At 42.3% G+C, this 24257-nt stretch overlaps 1 protein-coding gene across 1 annotated transcript; it reads left to right on the top strand.

Annotated features, from left to right (window-relative positions):
• Positions 1 to 63: 63 nt before the first annotated feature.
• Positions 64 to 23531, top strand: LOC112693907 (protein giant-lens). The gene is made up of 3 exons (XM_025569165.1): positions 64 to 874; positions 21569 to 21745; positions 23256 to 23531. Exons 1-3 carry the CDS (start codon positions 563 to 565, stop codon positions 23514 to 23516), a joined length of 750 nt encoding a protein of 249 aa, XP_025424950.1. The 5' UTR covers positions 64 to 562; the 3' UTR covers positions 23517 to 23531.
• The last annotated feature ends 726 nt before the right edge of the window (positions 23532 to 24257 follow it).

Below are 24257 nucleotides of genomic sequence, written 5' to 3'. Positions count from 1 at the left end.
GCGGCGGCGGCGGCGGCGGCGGCGGCGGCGGCAGCGGCAACGACGACGGCAACGACGACGACGACGACGGCTCACACACCGTCCGCGATCGTCAACGGTCACACACACTTTGGTGTCACGGGTCACGTTCGCCACCTTAGCGTCGATTTACAACGCGGTGAAATAATAATTATTATTTTGTTGTTGTTCTATTGATATATTACGACGCGTGCGATATTTCCGTACAGTACACGGTTTTACACGTTTTACCGGTTTAATTACATCTGTTCCGTCTGATGTTCGATTGAAACATTTTTTTTTTCGCGTTTTCGTGCGCTTCTATAATTTTTTATTTATTCATTTTTTTTTTTTTTTTTTCATCGCGTCAACGAGACATCTCGCTTCGGATCGCACGCGATCCGAAAGAAAACACCGTTCAGTTCAGCCGAGCCGAGTTCGAGTGCGCGAACACGTTGCACACGCGCCGTCGCGGAAGACGAACAGAAGAAGCAGAAGAGGAACGCGCGCGCGGTTATCTCCAGCTGGTTTCTCGTAGAACGTGCAGGGGGGCTGGTGATGCGCGATGGTCGGACCGCGCGCTGAAACACTAGCGTTCTACATGGCGGCCGCGTTGGTGTGGGTGGCCGCGGTATCATCGGCTTCGGCGGCCGCGGCGGTTGCAGCAGCATCAGCACCGGCGGTGGAGGAGTCGATCACCGCGAAAATGACCATGGAACTGGTGACCAACGTCGGCTTCGTCGGCGTTGACGACAACGACATGCGAGACGACCGGCGGCCCGTGGCTGCGAAGCAGCTGATCGTCGTCGAGTCGCAGCAACAACCCAGGAGGTTCAGGCATGAGGCGTCCGCGGTCAGGGTGCTTTATCAGACCGGGGTGAGTACGTTTTTTCTAACCGTAGCGTCTACCCGTTGACGGGACGGCACGCGGAGGGTTGGACATTGTCCCGGCCCTGCGGCACGTATCCTTCGTCACGTGGCCCGAAGGTCGCCGTTCCGCTAGTCCTGTCGCGCGGAACAAGATTTGGCCGCACAGCTTTGTCGCGCACTGGCGCCACCGTGTTGTACACGGACCGCCCGGGAGATCGTACGGACGATACACTTTCTCGCGCGCGCGGAGTTTTTTCCGTCCTTCGTTCTTACTATCGCGAGTGGCGTGAACACTGTTTGTATTTATATTATAAACTAGATCGGTCGGCGGTGGTTCGAACACGAAGCTGGTACGATCGGATCGCGTGTTCCCCCGAAATCTCTTTCCCGACGAACGCAAAGCTTTGTCGGATCGTTACGCGCGTAGATGCACGTATTTTCCGGCGACGTGTATCCTATTAGAAATGGTGGAAGGGGAGCACGAGGTCCGTAGGGATGTCGAATTTCGAAAGCGACAACAGGTTAGATACGGGGATAAACGGTTATTTTCTTTCTTCATGTTTTGTGTTTCCGCGGTAAAACAACCCGAACATAATGAATTCCTCTTTGTGGCGCGTAATGTTTATACGACTTAAAACACGTATTCAACGCGACAGCGGCCGATAATAGAACGCATTGAACAAATAAAACGAATCGTCAACCCGAGCAGATTAGTGGAAAAATATTAAATGACATTTAAACGATAACGAACGACTTGAGATGCGCGCCAGAGAAAATAATAATCTGTCTGTACGCTCGCGCACGGTTTGGAGTAGCATAATGCGAAGTTATGATTTCGCCTTCTCGGAGAGCCATTTTAACGGTTAAAATATTGAGCATATTTGAAAACACATTTATTGCATGTTTCTCACATTTTTACCGTACTTATAATATTGCCCACCATTTTTTCGCGCCCTTCAATACGTCGTTCGTCCGTCGGTACACAATACAATCTTAATATTGTACATTGTACGAGTGGTACGCGAGACGTACACAATATCTATATATCGTACACATATGTGTGTAGCACGATGTATGAGTTTACCGACGAATTAAGCGGCCGTTGGCCTATAGTTGTATATACGTGTACATGTATATTACACAATAATATTATCGTTCCCCCGGCTCCGGCCCCCGTCAAATCCGACTGCGAGAACGACGAACGGAGTATTGGCCTCGGGATAGTAGGTACCTATGTGCACGGCGGAGCCTCCACGGAATCACACGTGTAGGTGCTTTGTAACGACTGATATATAATATAATACCACGTACAATTATAATAATATTGTATTCGAGCTCGGCCGAAACTGGTTTTGGGCCTAGGGATCCCGGTCGAAGAACAAAAACATGAATGTAGGATATTTTCGTTAAACCTTGAACGCATTCATTCCAGACTTTTCTCCGATCGACCGGTCCGCAATGAGAACACCGTCGAGGTAAAACTTAGTTTATAAACACCGAAATATACGATCATGATATGTAGATTCTATTTTGGGAATTCAATTACGTACTCGAGAACACGAGATAAAAGTGTATATATTATAAAACCATCGGAACACTTGAAAATCCCTTATAGCATAGGACTACGGGAGTGCTACGTTTTACTTGAATTGCGAACGTAATTATGTTCTTTAACACCCAACACCCGAATGACATAGAGTCGATGTTCAAGTTCGTTGGACCCAGAAAGCTAAACCATAAATGTCGATGCAGCGTGCATTGTTTTTATTTTCAGTTATAACAATAATAATTGGGAAATTGATTTTAAATTCGACACGTCATGAACTGTGCAATTCATTTTCCATTTTTATTCTCTTCACCGTCGCCGACGTTTTCAAACTTCAAACAAATATTGTTCGTAACATAAAATATGTCGCATTAATAATTTGCTGTGTAGCAGCCGCACTTTCAAGTCGGGTAGTCGATTTTTCGTGCGTTTTCGGTCAACAATTCGGATAAGCATACAATGTTTTCGTTTTTTTAAACGAAACTTTCGACACGTATTCCTGTACATGAGATAACATGTCATTACCGAATCAAATGAGAAACGGTTCGAAACGATTACGCGTACATATGTACGTACTCACACGAGTTCGGCTGTACTACGCTGTGAAATGTGTACAATAATATGTGTTTACACGTATGCGCATCGCCGCGGTAGACATTGTTTTGTAATCGTCGTTAATCAATGGTGAATGGTGTTTTTTTATTTTGAATTATTTTCCCGTTTTTTTCCCCCTTCCAATTTGCCAGCGCGATTGAATTGTATTCGTCGTTTTAGGCGCCGGGCGACCGCAGCAACAGGAGAATGCTCGTTCGCGATTCCGCGCCCGTAATCCGCCGTCGTACGGTGAACTGCGTAACAGTTCTTGTCCCGAACCCGACCTTGGTCCGTTAACGAATGTCGTTAAATCCGATCGGAGGATGCAGGACGACGATTTAATTTCGTTTTTATCGCCCGTGAAATTTTCGTACACCTTTTACGGACGTTTTTATTTTTTTCCAACGCGCTCCGCCGTCGTCCGGCACGCGATAATGCACCGCGCAAATTATTATCCGACGACGGCATTCGCTCGATTCGTCGTGACGTTTACGTCGGATTATTCGGAGTCTGCGCGTCCGTGCAGCAGTTACCTCTCTATGATAGTAAAACGACAACAATAAAACGCCTAGGCGACTTCGTAGGCACTGTTCTTGTTCGGCCAAAGTCGTTTACGGATTTTTAATTCCTCGTTTCAAACGATAATAAGCGCATAAACATTTTGTGAATTATTTTTTTTTTTTTACTACGGGACGTGTTTTAACGAACGGAATTTAACGCGAACGCGATGGTCCGTCCGCACGAATGACGTCTCCGATGATGTAATTTATTTTAAACGAACCGAATTTTTTTTTTTTCAACGTCCATCTCGACGTAAATGACAATAACACACGGAAACCACGCGCGTAATTAAAACACTATTCTAATAAACGCACGTAACGTTTTTACGAACGTGAAAAAATTGATGCGATTTGTTACATTATCTGAAATTCCATTCGATGTTTTCTCGTCGATAGTTCCGAAATGTAGTCAAGTTACTGATGCCACGTTAATGACATTTTATTTTTTTAGACAGCTGTTATTTGAAATTTGACGAGTTTGTGCAATAATCCTCGAACAAAGCTATATAAATTTGAAATCATTGGTCACTTTTCGAATAGTGTTTCATAGGTAATTGATACCTATGATGTACTCATTACTAATGAAAATAGATTTTAAACCAATCACGACCAACACTCTTAGGCTTTCGTTTCGAATGATTAGCAGTTCCGATAATGAGTACGAATAATTTTTAACGAATTGTAAACTGTACAATTGTACCAAAGCGATACCAGTTTCACGTATGCACGAATGGTTCGGAATATGTTATAAATATACACATCATCGGTTGTAAATTTCTAGTAGAATCGCAATCGGAACATTTATAAACTTTCACATTTACATATTACACCGTAGGCACTTGGACGGATTATATATGTATAAATATACTTTTAAAAAGGCATTAGCGTGTCATTTCTCTAGAATGAAACAAAAATGTTTATAAATACCTAAAGATACCTATACTACGTGTCGCGGTGGCAGAGCGTGGGCCGTCGACCAAATCAATATTGTATAAAATTAATGCCGTTAAACTCGTTGTTCGGATAAAATAATAATAATAATAATAAAGTGCTATTATATATTCATTCCCGCGTCGAAAACGGACGTGTCGTACGTATTTCCAAACCAATTTGTTAAACTTTTGCGGGCCGCGAAAATGACTATTACTGTAATCAAATACGAACACGTTGTCGAATCGATATTAAACCTTTCTGTACGGTAAATCGTTTCGCCGTGTCATCGTTCGCACTTCCGTACGCGAGGACCAGACGAAATTATACACCTGTGGCGACAATTAAACAAAACCGTGTACGTACACGTATAATAACAACAATACGATGTATCGACACGGCCCAAAATTATTATATAGTTTCACAACGTTTCGATCGGCCGAACATTATGCTTATTTCCTAGTGCAAAGTCAACAGGTAAATTCCGTCCGTCCGTCCGTTTGTTTCGATGTCGTCGGTATAAATATACAAACATTATACACTTCCTGTCCGAGTGGTACAAATTAATTTTCTCTCGGGCAGTGGTGTACCGGTAAATATATTTAAGGGTATACGCATTAAAAAAATAAATATATATATATATATAGATATTAACCTCAAAAAATGTTCTCATTACCTTCGAATAAATTAAATCAATCCCTAATATGTTTGTAACTTCTAATAATACAATAAAATACAACACCGCAAGATATACGTTTGCCACGCGTTATAAATTGAATGATTTAAGAACCCCGGACTGAATTTCCATACTCCATATAATATTTAATAATATCTATTATTCAAAATGTTATTTTGAACTTAAAATACTTTAAACTTACCAATCCTCACTGTAATCCTTAACAGATAAATATTTCATTTAGACTTCACGGTTTAAAACAATTTTTCCAGTGAACTGGTATTCAGTTTTGGTTTTCGAGTTATTTTTGAAGCGTATACCCGTAAAATAATATTTTACATTAGGTATACGTGGAATATCGAAAATCTGCTGAAGGGTATACCCGCGTATACGTACCAATAAACCCCTGGGTCTCCTAAACGCGCAGGCCAACTCCCGCGTGCATTAGGTATTCATCGCGCGCAACGTGAAATGTGAATCATTGTCGCCGCCGCTGCGTGTAACACACCGTGCACCGCAGTGGCTACCGTGTGCCGCAACGACGCGGAGGGACGACCGCGGGACCGTATCATTTGCCTTAATGCGGTTGCTACTGGTTTTCGTTCGAGGGGGTGTAAAAAAAAAATCGACGTGCATGTGTATAGAAAAAAAAAAAAAGGACCGGAGGACGGAAAAATAATAATAACAATGATAATAATATTAAAACCTCCGAAAATTATTAACCCGTGAGACGTGGCGTATAGGGTTTTTTTATTTATTTTTTTTCCTTTTGCGTCGACTTAGTGGTCACTTTAAATAGACGGCGAGCCGTGCAATACGTATTATATATATATGTCTACACAAGCGTATTATACTGTTTACGACGACGACGACGACGATGACGACCTGCACGTTATATTATATATGCTTCCCTCTTTTACTGAGAGAAAGAAAAACCCCGTTCCGGTTAATTTACCGGCCAAATCTGGTAGAACGGAAACAGACGGAAAAAATATTGTTAAATAATAATAATAATGATAATAATAATAATAATAATAATAATAATAATAATAATAATAAAAAAAATTTTATATTACGTTTTTTCCCCCCGTTGTTTACCCGCTGGGCACATACTTTGTCCAGTTCGACGTTGTAAGGAATGCGGTTCTAGGATAGGCGTGAGCGATAAGGAACATCCGGTCCTGCGGATAGGGTCAATGGGTTTTTTGTGTATAAGGACGTGCCATGGTCTTGTATATTATATATATATTTATATATGTATGTATGTGTGTGCATGTGAATATATGTGCGTTCGTATATAATGTAATATATGTGTGTTGGTGAGTGCGTTTTTGATCCGCGCTTCCGGTACGGGGGGATCCATTACACAAAAGGATAAATGTCTTTTTCGGTGGAAAGGTCAGCCGAACAAAATATACAGTGCGTATATGCGCGTCTATACACCCACGCCCCTGGGGATTCTTGTCGCGGCCGTACACCCGCTGCTAACGGCCGTCCTCCGTGTTTTGGAATTCCGACGCTGTCTATAAACCACCGTTTTCCCATTTGTCATGTGCCATTATCAAAACCAATTGCTCTTTTGTGTTGGTGACTTTTTTTTTCTTTTTCTTCCTCGTCGTTCGTATAACAAAAAAATCATATTCATCCCGCGAACGATCGGAAACGAATCCTTATTATGTGTATAATATGTATGAATACAAAATGTACACTGCGTGTACGTTTCTTTAAAGTTTTAAATCGTGAAAGATATCTGCAGCAGTTGAAACCTCATACCATGGTTTGATGTTTTTTTTTCTTTACGCGTATTTAACCGTTTTGAAATGTTAATATACAAAATACACTCTCGAATAGAGATTGAATGTTTTTTAAAAATTACAAATGCATAACATAAAACGTAAAGTTGTGTTGAATTGAATATATTATTTTTTTTTTTGATGGTCATGTTAAAACCAAATTAATATTGTTGTTATAAGTTTATTATACCAGTAGGGTCGATTTGAATGTGAAATAATATTACATTTATGTTAATGTGTCATTGGATTTTGAACGTTAAAAAACAGATACAGAAAATGTGAACGTTTCGAAGAAGCGTTAATGACAACAATTTATACATATATATAAACATATTTATTTTTCGCTATGCTATTTAGAACTGTGGCGTAGCCAGGGAGGGTTAACGAGTTATAACTCCCCTCCCCAGAAATGTCTCTCTTATTTTGTAAGATATACAACCATTATAAAACATAGGTAAAGTATTAGATCACCATCAAACAATTTTCACAGTTTCAACAAATTAAATAATAACAGATTTTTTATTTTAACTCGCCTTTACCAAATTTTTGATTTTAATAAATCATTAAAATCAAAACGTTGGTACTAGATTAGAAGAGAGAATAGAAAATCAATAAACCCTCCCTCCCCGAAAAATATTTATCTGGTCGCGCCACCGATTTAGAATGTTTAGATGTTTTTCCGCTCGTCATCAAATCAAGTTCTCTATTTTGAACTGGTTTTGTTCATCTAGCCATTCGGAATAAATACCAACGTGTACGTACACCTCATAACCACAAGCAACGAAATAAAATATAATCAAACAAAATGTCCAACCTTACATTCCATTGGTCGTATATGCGGTTAACTTTGGATTGTTTTTTTTTTTTTTTTTTATTCAGGCTCATCACTATAATAATTGTGTGTGTGTGTGTGTATAGGTATATAAGCTATATATTATTTTTTTTTTTGTCGTTAACATTTCTCGAACACTACACTGCGCCGGACGTAATACGGTTCGTTTGTAAAATTACTCACGGCAGTCAACGGCTTCTGTGCGACGATGATTTTTAACGTTCTTCTCCGTGAGCAAATCAACAGGTGCGCGAATCTGGAGGTTTACACGCGTCCGTGCGCGTGCGCGCACCGTACGCCTCTGGTACGTAAATACGTGTACAAGATAATAATACGCGCGCGCGCACACGGCTGTATCACAATAAAAAATAAATAAATAAAATGTGAGCGCACACGTATATGCATATGCATGTGTATTTTTATTTTTTTTTATTATCACTGTCCGGAGAAAAGAATATAATAGTTAATTTCGAATTATTTTTTTATTTTCCATTTTGCCAATGGTGGTCGTGCAGAGGGAGGGATATTGATTTACGAGTGGATTTGAATAACAACGTGTCCGTGCCCCCTCACCTCGGGGGGGCGACCGAGGACTACGGCCGAGGATCGTGTGTGATTATCTTCTCGCACAAAAGGAATACGCCAGACCATCGGAATGCCGCGCGCGTTCGATAACACTGTTGTTTTTCCCTCCTTTTCCATTCGTTGGCACCCTAAAACAAAGCGAATCACACGCACACACGAGCGGCTGCGTACGCATGCGCTCACGCACACAAACATACTGAGATATTTTCGTATTGCGTGTACACACACATACCAACAGTGCGTGCGTGTGCGTATACAAACATCGCGGTCGTATAAACATTCACCAACGGTCTTTTGTTGGGTTATAATTATAGTAAGTCCCTCTACTCTTCGTGTCCTCGTCGATGAGTCTGTAACGAAAAAAATACACATAAGTAAATGAAAAAAACCATTATGTATCATCGCGGCATGTCCTTGAGACAGGGCATTTGACGATTTTTCCACGGAGCATTTCAACGCACAAGTGATGAGGACGGGAGCCCGCGACGAGGTGGCCAATACGCGAACGACAATTCGCCCGTGTCGCAGGGTCAGGTTTTTGTTTACCAACAACCCTGGCACACCGTTCGTATCGCCTATTCTTGAATGTAGCGAATGTAAAAGCGATCGACTACGAATTTTAATGCGTATCCTGCGAGTTACGGTCTGCCATAAGGAATCGTTTGGAAAATACACCGTTTTGCATAATTTGAGCACGTCATAGCGAACAATAGGGATTTGTACATTTCGTAGATGTTGAAATTATCAATCAAACTAGTCGATGTCATTTACCAGTAAAATTTATCGTACAGCATAATGTATAATCTTATTATTAAACTTACATACGTCAGTCGTAAATGTTAGAATTTTAATCTCGACCGGAACGCGTTAGTGAAATGAAAATAAGTACACCTGATTTTAGATCTTCGATGAAATTTTTTATTATTTTTTTATTCCACAGAGTCCAGTAATTAGTATATAAAAAAATCATATTTATAGAATTTCAATCGAATTGTAAAAACAATCAATACGTTTAATATTATGTCCGAGTAATAGTGGTACAAGGCACGCGTGACGTACATGACTAATGAAAGAAAAAAAAAAAAACGTTGTCGATTTATAAACGTTTATTTAATTGATTTAGATTGATTTAATACGATGCAAGGTTTGCTGTTTCGGAGAACATTTTATTTTTAATGCAGGCACGTGAAAAATGTATTTAAATTAGACCCACTGGATGCATTATAAATATAGCTCATGATATTATTATATGTATGTATTCATAATTATAATTTGAGTACTCTATAAGAGTGAAGTATACTAAGAGTAAGATCGTGATGTGGTGGTTATATGATTACCGTTAACTTCTAGAAAACTTAACAAACAATAATATAACGGTACAGAAAGGATTTTTCTCAAATGGAAAAATAAAAGAAATACGACTAGAGTAATAATAACATAGCCTACGCGTGCAAAAAAAAATATTAATAATATTTATAGTTTCAAACATTTTTTGTTAAAAAAAAAGAATAAGACTGACGCGATACTGATCACTTATAATAAATTTAATATTTATCTATAATTATAGGACGAAAGGAGGAAATCGGGTAGTACTGACGAATCTCGATAAGTTTTTACGGAAAAAATAGGATGGACGATGGTTTTCGGCGGGTGTACACACTATAATAATTGATCCGGTTCGACGTACACGTGTGGCCGTGAAGGATATAGAATTGGGACAGTCTACATTAATGTTATTTTAATACATACACACACGTGGCATGCTCGGTTAAATCACTGCCGATCGCCACTACACATTCTCAAGTGCATCCCAAAACATCCTTTATCTACGTTTCGAGTGGATCTTTACAAAATCATTGCCCTTTAGTACACATAGCGTTCTGTGTTTAAAAACGCATAGTATACCTTTAAGTTATGCTTACTGTTATTATTACAGTTGTTATTGAAACTTACTTTAATGCTTACTCGAATATTTCGAATCATATTAACGCGATATATCATTGAATATTAAACATTACGCGAAGATAATACTAAATCCAAAACAAACATTTGTCATTTGTAATCAAACAACTTTTGAACGCTTGAAATAATTAATGATAATACAATTATTATCATACGGATAAGTATAATTAATAACTTAAAAATGACTGTTTTAAAGAGCTTAGTCATTGTACGTAATAATTATACGTCAATCAATGTTAGAGTTGTTTTAAAAATATAATCAGTTGTCTAGTCGTTTTACATTTCATTTTTTTTACAATCGTTAAAACATGGTTACATAAAGATGATGGGTTGAAAAACGTTGTCGTTTTTGACCACAAATATTCGTAGTAGGTATAATGACACGATATGTGATGGTAGTGTTTCCTTTATGAATTTTGATTACACTTGTACATTTCAAAACGGAGTCATTTCGTTTTCGTTTTGCATTCGAGTTCAGGGTTTACGTTCGTTAGTATGTGTTTCACCGGTTTTGATCGTCGCAACCTCTGAACACCGTGTTCAAACGATCCGTCATCACAAATCGCGATACGTTGGCAGTACCGTAAAGCGTAATGTATGAGTACGCGCTCGACTTCCACATTGAAATACAAATTAAAAATGATCGAAAACGGTGATCACCGTGACGAAGGCACGTATCGTTACATTTTTTTTGTTTTGTAATATGTGCGTACAAGTACGAGAATCGGTGATGTGATGGATCGAAAGCGTTGCCCCACGAGTCAAGTTCGAACTATTCGTCGGTGTCTCGCAGGGACGTAACCAACGGAGGGTTTTCAGGTCTGGAGCCCTCCATTTAAAATCAATACACAAAGTTTATAGATTATATAATATACCTATAATGTATAAATCATACTATAGTTCAGGGGTCGCAAACCCTTTTAAACAAGTAAGCTACATTTGAAATGTTAAGTCCTTGATGATCGACATTCAGGAGAATTTAGGTATTATAGATATTTCTATTAGAGATTTGTTTGATGAACAAAAAAAAAAATATCTCCAAAGAATAACAATATTTATTGTTCTTTCTTAATAATAATAATAATAATAATAATAATAATAATTTAATATTTCCCATTATTTATTACGCGATCGACCGATAGTGGTGAAATTAATTTTTGTAACGATCGATCTATATTCGTAGAAAGATCGACCAGTTGGCGACTCCTGCTATAGTCATTAACAGTAATTTGTTGGTATTGCATTAAACCATAATTATAATTAGAGAACGAATAAAATAAAAATGTTGTACCCCTCCCCCATAAAATATTTCTGGGTAAGCCACTGCCGTCTCGTACGTAATGGGTTTCTCGGTTAGCGGGCGCGCTGCACCTAGGTTCGCGTTTGGACCGCGCACGAATCGGTCTCGAAAGGGCTGGACGTATCGAATCCCGGGAAAAGTACGAACGCGGGTCCGAAAGGGACGGAACTGTAGTATTAGGCGATTCAAATCCAGGCCATATTAATGTCACAATAGAAAATGAGCTAGCGTAAACATTTATTTTTATTAACTCCTATTAGCACGTAAGCAAATTATTATAATTATTATTTATAGGTGCCTAAATGTATGTAAGAGAGAGAACGAACCGATAAAGGGGTTGTTCGTGGCAGTCGTGCGACTCGACGACTACGGCGGAAACGTATGCGTTATTTTAATTGTTACTACGTTTTTTTCGGGTTTCATACGTACGGTTTTGATCGACGACAAAGTGACGTGCAACGCGGGGCTCGAACCCACGACCCCGAGGTTAAGGGTCTCGTGGCCTACCGACCGGACTATAGCCGGGCACGGCGGATACGAGGCACCGGCCGCCGGCCGTTTTCGTTCGGTACGTTCAATTTCTCTTCCGTGCGAACGGCGCACGCGGACCGAGGCGAAACGCGTTCCCGGGGCGCCGCAGACGACCACATGAACCGCGCGCGTATGCGTGCGTGGAGTTCTCGACCGGCGCCACACGCGTTCCCCGCGTCGTCGTTATATTATTACGCGGACGGCGGCGACGGTCCTCGATTACTTGGCGGGCGACTGGCGTCCGTCCGTCCGCGCGTTTAAACATTATTTATATATTATGTACGGGTTTGTTATGTGCGCGCGCGCGCGTAAATACGAGAGCGAGATCGAGTGGCGCCCGGAATCGCGTCCGAAACCCGTCATTTGCTGCCGCACGGGGGCGTATTCCGGTCGCCCGTCACCGCGTTCCTTTCTCCCTTTGCCGACGCACGAGTAGCCGGGGCGCGCGGGGGAGACAAAACAAATCGTACCGATTTGTATTGTACACGCGTATAAAATCGGATACGTCAAATTTTTTTTTTTTTTACGCGCACGGAAAAATATTTCATCGCATTCCTTACTGTTTTTTTTTTTTTTTTCCATAAATTTTTATATACATATTTTTTTCTCTTTTACCCGTTCGCATTCCTCTCTTCTCCGATCTTCGTCGTCGTCCGGTCGCCGTCGTTCTCCGTCCCTCACTCTCCTCGTCCGTTCCCGTGCCGCCGGGTTCCGGTCGTGTCAAACACCTATACACGCGCTCGTACACGTTCGCGTACGACCGCGGCGGCCGCCGCCTGTTGAAGTCGTTTCCACGTTACGAACATTATATTATTTTCGGTACGAATTCCGCGTTCCGCGGAAACGTGGACGCCGACGACACGCGTGCCCGCCCGCTCGTCCGACCGGGTCGCGGGTAAACGGTTTCCGGTTAAATACCGGGTGTACCCGTATCGGTGCGCACCTATCCAACGGACGTAACCGCGTTACCGTTCGTGTGGATAATAAATATCGGATGTTTTTTTTTTTTTTTCTTCATCGACCCGCAGCGGAAAATTTGGTACAATAAGCGATAGAATGTTCGAAACGGTTTAACGTTAGACGGACACCGTTGCGCGATACGATCCACTTTCTAGCTATACCGACTGCACAGGACTTGATTCGTTTCTATGATATCGAAGGGCACGCGTTCGAAGTGAATCGGCCGTCGGAATTTTCGGCAAGAACTTTTTGTCCGTTTCAATTTTGTACGCGTGCGTTAAAAACCGGAACCGTTTGTACGACCGAACGCTATTTCACTTAGTATAACCTTTGTACATAAATATTTTCGGACTGTTAAACCAATAGATTCTATACGTGTTATTAGTCGGAAATCAATTAATTACCGCCGAATACTTTTTTAACCAACCGAAAACATCATCGACTAGGGGTTACGGCGTTCATCTGGCCTACGATTGCGACGGTGATAAATTATGCTGCGCCGCTCGTCGAAACGACGTGCACCGTGAAAAGGACGAAATACACCACCATATACGTCCTGATGCCGTCGTGCGCCGTGACTTTAAAACGTATATTCAAAAACTAGGTTACGCGCGGCACATTGTACGTATACATTTTGTACAATACACCGCTCGTGTGTAAATACGCGCACTTGCTGCGATTATTGCGATTACACACACACGGCGAGAGCAGGAAATCTCGACAGCTGCTGCTGCGCCTACTGATGACTGAGGACAATCGGGCACATTGCAGCAACCGATGGCGGAGACCCTACACAAGTCGGAGACCGTATACCATTATTATTATTATTATTATTATTATATTCATACGCCATGCGTCCATGACGTGTATACACGTATAGTGCATGCAGCGTATTATGTATACGTATACGTACTATAAGCTACGCGCGTGTGTGTGTGTGTTTGTGTATTATATATTCGGGTTCCTCTTCCTCCCCCTGCATATTGTCGACGACCCGTTGAATAGCGTTGTTTTTATTCCGATTGTTTACGTAAAAAAAAAAAAAAAAATTCTCCCACGATCGTCGTTGTCGTCGTCACGTTCAATTGTCAACGGATGGCGGTGCGTACTCCTTCCTCGTACGTATATCGCCGTTGCATGTATGCAAATAATAATAATAATAATCGCTTTATTCTCGTCAAACGCGTAATATGCGCTCACGTGTTTACGTATTGTACACGCACGTACGGCAGCCAATAACAACAACAAAAAAACATCAATAATAGTAATAATAATAACATTCTACGTCGATTCCGCGGCTCACGTCCTTTTCAACGGTTAGGTATTTTCGTATTTCTCTGATCGCGATTTTCGTCCTTCAATACCGTCTATGGCTACGGTGCGATCTTCAACACGACAGCAGTCCACATGTTCGTATTACCGGCCGGTCTCTCGTCCGTTTTTTCTGATTTGCCGACTGTCCTCGTACGGAACCGTGTCAAAACGGAACACATTGGGCATCGATGGCCCACGTTTCAGCCTGACCACGAGTGCACCACGGTTACGGTTACGGTCGGTTCCTCCCCCCCCCTCGCGTAACGTTTTCCCGACGTTCCTCGGAACGATGGCGGCTGCCGTAGTGATATAACGTCGTGTGGCCGACGTACGCGACGACGGAACCGGTGCTAGCGAGCGCGCGCGCGCGCGCGCGCGATAATATATTACGAGTTGTCAATCGGCGACGGCGGCGGCAACAGGTGATTGATGGGTCGCGTCGTCTTGGCGCGCGCGCGCTCGCGGCGAGACGGTGGCAACGGCGCGGCCGGAGAGGAAACGAACACAGGTGAGGCGCGGCCCGCGTCCGACCGTGACGTCGCGTTTCCGGTTATAATTTTTTTTTTTTTTTGGCGCGCGCACGCGCACGGAATTCACGCGGTGGCGGTGGTGTACGACGTCGTCGTCGTCGTCGTCGGGAGAGAAGAAAACCAGTTCCGAGCAGCACGGAAACCCTTCGCCGCCGCCCCCGTCTCATCGGACGTCTCCCGGGGGAACCGGTCAAGACGGTTCGCTTCCGACAGCGCGTGTGCGCGCGACCAGCCGATCGTTCCGCGAACGGAATGTCGCGCGGTCCGCCGTCGATCTCTCCGGGCCCACCGCGCGCCGGCCGGACGGATACCTCCCGCGACCCCTTGTCGGTCGTCCGCGTGATTTTCGTGCGCCGCTGTCGACACGGCGAGACGTCCGCTTTTGAGTTTCCCCTCTACCCGTTCACGTTCCATCCTCGTCCACTCCCGCCGTTTCGCCGTCTTTTCCGCGTCCACCGCCCACCGTCCACACTACCGCCACGCTGCCGGTTCGAAGTTGTTTATTGTCATTAGTTTTCTTCCCGTGTTCAACGCATTTACATAACGCGGACCAGTTATTAATCCCGCGCTCGTGTCCCTTTGCCGTTCTCTGTTTTCACTCGGACCCGCGTGTCGATGTCGATCATCAATGCACGCGTCCGTCCCCGACGTTTCGATCGCAAGTATCGCCATGTGCACACGGATGCTGGGCGTAGAAAATTTTATTTGCACTATGAATTTTACGCACCGCGTCTCTGCTCCATCACAAGTTACGCTTTCAGGAGTAGATTAAAAAAAAAAAATAAAAATAAATTATTTCAAATTATATATATATTTTTTTTTTACATATCACACTTTATAATGACAATATAGTTGTCATAATTTATCACATTCGTCGATAGTGATCATTTTTTTTTTTTTAAGAAATCGTGCGTTTTCCTATCAGTCGTCGAACGAGCCTACTTACTGTACAACTGTATACGCATGTGCATCTTAATAACAGTCATAATAATACGTAATTGCTGACACCGTTTGCCGTAATAATTAATATAAACAATAATTGGAGATTCATAAATCGCCGAAGAACGAATGTTTTTGATCTAAATAAAATTTATCTTGATTATTGTCGACTCGATATTGTGTTGCCTTCAGTTGACAACCCATCGAGTATTCAATTATTATCTTAAGTATTGACGGCAATGTCTTGTCTTGATTTTCTTGATTATAATGGCATCGATACGAGGTTATATCTCGGTGGTGAATTGGGCCTAACACTTGTTACACATGGTTAAATTGTTAAATATTATTTTAGTTGTAAACGATACTTATTTTATATGTTACATTATTATTACTTTAAACTTGTACAAACTGTTTTTCTGGCCAAAGAAAATTATTATAATTATCACGCTGTCGCGGTGGCGGCCATTCGAGACGTTTCGCAGGTTGTTTTGCATACGGTTACCGCGGAATGTCGAAAAAACCGCGGTCACGTGCACGTGGTCCGCACCTAACCCGTTCGAGGGGTGTACGCCCGGTGAGATCGTATTGTCATTGGTCGCAAAAAAAATGTTTCGCTTCCGTTTTTTTCTCTACTTATTTTTTCATTAGCAAAACCGCCGCGATACGTGCGTTGATCTTTACAGCCGTGCTGAAATCGATCGTCGTTTCTCCAGCGTTCCGATGGGAAAAACGGAAGTATGAAAATTGAAAACACTTGTGCGCTCATAAAACGGTGTCGGTACACGACGCGTCTTAGGTTCAAAATAGTCCGACCGACGTACTCGATTGTCGGTCGCGTGACCGTCGATCAGTCGATTTTCTTTCCACTCTTGTCCCCGTTGCCAATCGTACATCGCCCCTTCTAATTGGGCCGCTGTGCTGCGATCACGGGTACCAGTGGCGTATTTGACTTCATTTTACGGGGGGGGGGGGGGCGGTACTAACATCTTTCACATATTGCACACGTCTTGAGAAAGGTAAATAAAATACAATAAAGCTAAGGTTTAAAATGCAATATTTTCTTAACGTAAATTTATGATATATGCAAATAACTTGGGCAACCGGGGGAGGGCAATCGCCCCCAACACACCCCCCTTCGAGTACGCCATAGGCGGGTACGCGTACCACCGCTCGTATGCTCGATACTCTTTGATTTTTCGGTTTTTTTTTCTCCTCCAATAAGTTTTTCCCGACCGTCTCGCACGCATTTCGTGTCCCGACGCGGGCAGATGCGAATAGTTGAACCGGTGCCAAACCAATTTCTAGTCGTCCGGCGCGTTGTTGTACACGCCCACGTTCACATTCGAACGCGATCGGTCGACCGCGCGGAAAACCGCTAAACGTACGAATGCGGTTCAACCGACGGAAACGGCGCGGTACGACACGATCGCGAATCAAACGGTGTCGCGATTTGAATTGCAGCTTGTCGCGTTCGTCCGGCGTTAATTCAACGGACGTTCGTGTATGGGCGGTGATCGACGCCCACGGAAATCGTGCGGACGTCGCGCGCGTGGTTAAAACGCGGGAATCGCAACGCCGACGACGGTTGACCCGGAGCGAAACGAGTGCAACGCGATGACGTAACGTACTACTATCGTTTGCCGCGTGCGCCGATGAACGCCGATTGTATCCCGTTACCGGTGCGCTTTTGCGTCCCGATGTTGCACATCGTGTAAAATATCGGTTACGCGCAACGACATCCCAACGGTGGCCGGGTTTTATCACTCACCAAGGGAGGGGTTGCTAATGGAGGTTCAAGAACGCGGTTAGTTGTTTTTTAAATCTCAGTAAAATTTCAAATAACAGAATATATCTTTGAGTCCCTCTTAAGTAAATCATTTTTTTTCACAATAATGACAAATGTTAAACAGTTACATTATTGGTATCAATTTCAATTTGAAACCGTTTTAAAAATTTAGGCATACACGTATATAATTAACAACAACAAAAAAAAATATATGAAATAGGTATCCATATTAACCATTAACTAATCATATTTATCAGCGACGGTTGAAGGTATTCTATTATAATTATTAATGTATCATAATATTTGGCTTTGTTAAATAGTTAGTTTAGCCCCAAGGCTAATAAACCCTAATGCCCCCTTAGCCCCCTTAAACGCGGCCCTGCATCCCAGCGAATCGTGACTCGTATTGGATCTGCAGTTCTATATAATGTTGATAATCGCAGTACGACACGATGAATACGAATTTTAAATATTGCCGGAAACTAACAGGAATGTCCAACGTGACCAACGCGATCTGACCGGTTTAGTCGTGTGCGTCGGAAAACAAAACGGTTTGTTTTTGATCACATATGGTACGGGTATTACGTACCTATTATTTAACATTATTACCTTGTTACAAAACCGCCGACACGATCGTTCTCCGTTGTTGCGATCTCACGTTCGCCGCAACATCGGATGACGAAATCGTATCGGACCGGACGCATCGTATTGCGATTATCGGATTTGCACGTAGGTCGCGGTGTAAATCCGAATCGCCTTCGTGTTGTTCGTATCACACCCGTTTCAGACGCGAACCCGATGAAAAACGAAACGATTCGTTTTTTATTCTTTTTCAAATAGTGCGGCGAACGCGTCCGATGCGAAGTCGGACGTAAACGCCATCCAGATCGGACAGGTCGTGTCGGGTGTGACCGAATTCGAAATCATTCGTACGTTCGAGCGCGCGCGCGACAACGACGATTATGACCGAACACGGCGGAAACAAGTGGTGCGCAATAACAATGATGTATAGCAACGGCATGAACGTCATTCCACTCGTGTGCACGTAATGATATCGACAATAACAGCGAAAACTAAATTAACAATAATGACACGTGTGTCGGACACGTAATCGTTGTTTTTATTTACACGTGTTTTGCGACGGATGTCCGAACGATAACGATTTCGATGATAAATCGCGTCGCGGACGGAACGCAATGTGTACGTGCATAATATTGAGATTAAACACCGTCATCGGTGCGCGTATCGAAGTGTTCTCTGCACCGCACCGAAGACGCCCCGATTGCGAAAGGATCGAGAAAACGTTCGGGAACAAAGGTTTGGACGGAAGAAAGAAAAAAATTAAAAACGTGTAACACGATGATTGATATTCCGTCGGAACGATCGACGAACAGCGAGTTTGAGATTTAAAGAGCTATCCACATCCTACTTTAAAATCGCAAACAGCACCGAGGAATGAATTATGTAAACACGCGTTGTTAGATTCACTTTTACTTTTGTTCCGTACATTAATCATTTCGTTGACGCTCATTCATAATAACGTTTTAGACGTATAGTTTCTTGTCGTCTGATCATTACGATCGTTTCGAATTAAAAAAAAATATATGTATACAAAAAAATAATAAAATCTTTAAATAAAAATTGCGATAAAAAAGATAAGCAGCGGTCGGATGATTCTTCTGTTACATTGCCGCAAACGAGCGTTTCTTGGAATAAAAATAAAAAATAAAAATGAACGATTCGGACGCCTTCCGTTGCGGGCGTGAAAACGTTGATGCTTTGTTTGCGGTTTATATCGCCACTCCGTTATTACGGAACGACCGGAGGGAAAACGTATTAATTTCGAACGGCCGCCAAAACGAGAGGCCATTTTGAAAACCTAGACCATTTTACCATATGTTGAAAACATTTATCGTGATTTTTTACACAAAACCGTATACCGACGTTGCCGCCAAAAAAACAACGTACGAAACAAACTCTCGATATCTGGCCGTCCTGATAACGTTCCTTCGGAATACTGGTCGACTTCCAGGATATGTTTCCCCGTTCTACGTTGGTGACACCAGGGTCGTCCGAACAGATTAGAGTTCTCGTTCATGTTGCCCGAACAGCAGCCCAACAGCCGTGTTGTAGTAGCCGCCAACGCTACGTGTATCGAATTCAACTTTTAACGTGAAGAAGATTGTTGTATCCCTTGTTTTATGTTACGTTGAAATTTACAAACAAATCATCCTGCGCCTCGATCATTTAATCAAAACGAAATTGTGGTATTGTCAAATTATCAGCGTCATTAACCTTGCAATACCGAGCTGTACACTTCGTAACGTATCGATAAACGATGAACCCTATAAATATGTGTACGATCATCAAGATGATCCTTTATTACCTGCGTGTAAGTCTATGCGAACAATTCGGACGTCAACTTCTCGACCGAAAAGTGTAATAAGGATGGCGAGTGCGGTAGTAAAAAAAAAAATCTTTTTTTTTTTTTTGGTCCTTACCACACGCCCCACGATTCCCCGGCACAATAATCTACCGTGTGTAATATTATTGCATTACGTGTTATTACAATATCCACGTTCACCCGCGGGCCGTGGAAACAATCTACCCACTAGTCGACGATGTGCATTTGCACGGTTGCACACCTGTTGCTCAACGCGATGTTTTTGTTCTGTTTGTTTATCACGTTGATATGCAGTGACAAAACTAGGAGAGGTGGGACTTGGGTGTTTGGATGTCGTGTCCTCCCAATGACCTGTTTTTATATTTCCGGCGTATCACTTTTTACGTATTTATTCGTTTACGCTGCTGCAATATGTTTTGTAGAAATATTTAGTACGAATACGCGGTATTACTATTGTAACGTGTTGTGGAACAAAAATCCGTCACTCGGCGATCAAATGTTACGTTATCGTTGGGCGACTATGAACGTCAATAACTTTCTACGCGTATACAATTATAATAATTATATATATAATTGATATCGATCGTCGATGTAAATAATATACATTTATACGCCTTTAAAATGTTTAAAAATAGTTGAAATCGCGTATCCTCCCTCATGGACACGATCAAATTGCGTCGCAGGACGTATAATTTTCGAATGTAGATATTTGGGAAATATTTTGACTTTTTGTCAAAATCGGAACACTAACCAGGGAACAGTAAATTTTATTGTAAATATTAATGGTTCGACGACCGAATTTAATGAAAAACTTCAGTAATGACGGTTAACGATCGGATAGTGTTTTAATTATATATCGAACGTCCGGAACACAAATTTGACACGCAAATATCCCGTGGCTATGGTTCTAAACGGAGTCCGCACAAGCGTTCGTTTATCCAAATTTTCCGTATTATTTACGTCTAAGTAATAGTTTTTGATTTTTTTTTTTTACGTTCCGCGATGACTGCAGCGATTTTGACGTGGTTGTCTCGTCCGGCGGCAGCGTATCCGTCGTAACATAACCCGTCGTGCATAGGTTTCGCAATCAAATGTTCAAGATTTTTGTTTCCTTACTCGTCACATAAACGACTTATTATTAGATTTCGGTTTCAGGGGTAAGGTTAAGCCACCCTAGACGCGCCGTCGGTTCCCTTCGACGTGAATCTCGGACGCACTAGTAGCGACTGATTTGTACATTTTCCGTGCGCGTACGACACACATCGGAACGGTTTCATAAGACACGCGTCATGTTCCTCGCACGAAGTGGGCGTACTAGTCCACTAATTTTACTATTACCAATGTGATTTTTTTTTTTTTTTTACGACGTTACGTAGCGTTTCGTAATTCGACGCACGCGCGTCTATCTGTACACATGGCACGTGTAGTAATCGTATTTACGGTTTTATTATATTTTCAGAACTCGGAGGAAGAGTTGCCGGTGTGCGAAAAGTGGGCGGTGTGCAGCAAGGTAGACATGTATCAATGGCCGTGGGTGGAGAGGCAGTGCAGGTGTCCACCGGGCGTGCCGCCGTGCTCGCAAATGCTGTCGCCCGCTGACGGGCACACCATCACCGATAAAACGAGGCAGTTCAAGGTAAAAAATGGAATAGATAGTTATAATATTGATAATTGATAGAATAACATAGTTGCGCGACGGTCTCGAGCCGCTGTCCGGATTAACATAAAAAATAAAAAAAATGCTTCCAACCGTTAGGTTAGTTTGTCGGAGGTTTAGGTCGTATTGTTGTACACAACCGGTCGACGGAACGAACGAGTATGAACCGATATGTCTGCAAACGTCCGCGTGATCGATCGTTTTGATTTCAATGGGATTCCTGCGACCGCGTCAAAGATGTGCGGGCGGATCGAACGCAATACGATTGCGCGCGGACACGTCGGTCGTCGTTCGCCTATTATTCGACCGGTTACGCGACTCGTGCACGGGATCCCTCGGTACGCGAGAGATGGAGCGGGGGGGGGGGGTAGTGGCGCAATTATTGGGAGTGTTGGGTATACGATTCACAGGGGCCCCAAGATCTCCTTTGATACTACGTTTATCCCTTGCGATATTTCTACTACAGTCTGTAATATACACATACTAAATTATTCGTTTTATTATAATAATAATAATAATAATAAGGGCCCTAGCCTGGAAATGTTCACATGGGCTCTTTATCATTAAGTTACGTCATTGGAGGGGAGGGGCGTTCGAAACCGCGGACGTCCGTCGTACCGCGTGTTTCTCCGGCTACGATCGGTGCGACGGTAATCGGCTGCTCGAACACCACAGGAGCGGACGGTGTGCGTTTTTGGTTTTTCGAAAAAGAAATAGTTTCCGAGGCGACCACCGCGGGTTTTAGGATATCTTTAGCTTTTCGAAACTCTCGGTACGCGTCGGACATGGTCTCCTCTTTTCGTGGAAACTTGGCAACACAAGGTTTTTGTTGGTTTCGAAAATATTGTCAAACGAACCGCAACTGAATCGAGGGTTTTCATTTTTTACATTTCTGATACGTTGCGGTGTAGGCACCATCTCGAAACGGCATGTCAACACATTCAAGTACATACCTGCACGACGTGTTTTTGTGGACCAAAAGTGTCTTCGCGTTCTCTTACGAAGCGCGTTTTTTTTTTTTTTTTATTCTTATCGAATAATGTTTTCAACTGAATCGTAATGAAATGTACTATAGAACACCATACAGTATCTCATCACTAGACGATGTCTCGGTGAAATTAGATAACGATTTGGTACCTCGGCCATGAAAAGCGTTTACTACGGGCGAAAAGAAAAATACCAGACGAGACATTATAAAACCATTACATTCTCATCTCCGATAGAGAAAAGTTAAAAAAAAAAAGAAAAAGAAATCAAAACTTTATAAAATCCGTGAAACACAATTACCGTCTTAAAACGTATTACGCCCGTGCACGGTTCGAAACGGTATTTGTTCAACGAAATCATTAATATATTATGTACCTATACGTACAAGTATTATGTACGGTTTGTTTGGACACATAATTATACCTGCAATGTTTTTAATATATTAATGTGATGATAATTTATTTTATTTTTATTTTTTTTCAATTTTCTTCATCCCCGATAGTTGTGCGAGCCCATCAAGATGTTGCCCAAATGCCGTTACTTCCGCGACATGGCGTGGACGTTACGCAGCGAAGGCAACGGGACGCTGCAAACAGTCCATTGCCACTGTCCTAAGGGTTCGGTCGCCTATCTACTGAAGCGACAAGCGTACCAGACCGAGTCCAAGCAGATCGGTTACCAGTACTCGTTCGCGTGTTCCCCGCAAAGTGTAAGTGTATTTTTTACGTTTTTAATACATGTCTGTGTGTGTGTATGTGTGTAGATCGTGGTCGATTTCGGTCAAACGGTATTCATCATGCTGTTACGGTATAACAGTGCATTCTTGGCGTTTTTCTTTAGATCGTCTATTATTGTATATATTTTTTCAAGTAAAATATTCGCATTCCTCAGCGTGTTAGGATTGGAAAAATCAATGGCGCGTTTAAGTTTTTTCCAACAGTGAGATTTATCACTACATCTATACGTGATGAATACTGCAGTAAGTACTCAAGTAGCAAAAATTATCATATCCTGACAACCTTCAGCGCGCTATTCCATTACATACCGCGGAGTAAATTATTCGGTGGATTCTTATTTTCGAAATCAACGGACACTCGCGCATCGTTTGCATTATAAATAACAAACTACATTTTTATCATCAATTTCAATACACCGAGTTCGATATACATAGCCGATTACACGTAACGTTGCTAACGTAGCAGTAAATCGAACTGTAACGTAATGTTGCAATGACACTGTACACCAACACGGACGTGTGAGGCAATCACGTATAATTTACTGACAGGTCAGAACATTATTTTTTTATTTTCTTTCCTTTCCTACACCGAACGTCGTGTATCGGTCGAGGAAATTCTGCAGGACGAGAAGTCCGCCAACTCGCCCAAACGCGACGACGAAACCGCGTTTAGTTGTCCATACGTAACCCTTGAACTGACTCTTTATGAACAAGATATCATAATATACGTGTCTTACGGCCTCTTTGTTCATAGTTCCGTTTATACGA

The sequence above is a fragment of the Sipha flava genome, unplaced genomic scaffold (assembly GCF_003268045.1).
Source record: "Sipha flava isolate LNK unplaced genomic scaffold, YSA_version1 119_pilon_pilon, whole genome shotgun sequence".
Taxonomy (NCBI): domain Eukaryota; kingdom Metazoa; phylum Arthropoda; class Insecta; order Hemiptera; family Aphididae; genus Sipha; species Sipha flava.
Note: the sequence above shows the minus strand (reverse complement) of the source record. Positions and strands in the feature narration are given on the sequence as shown.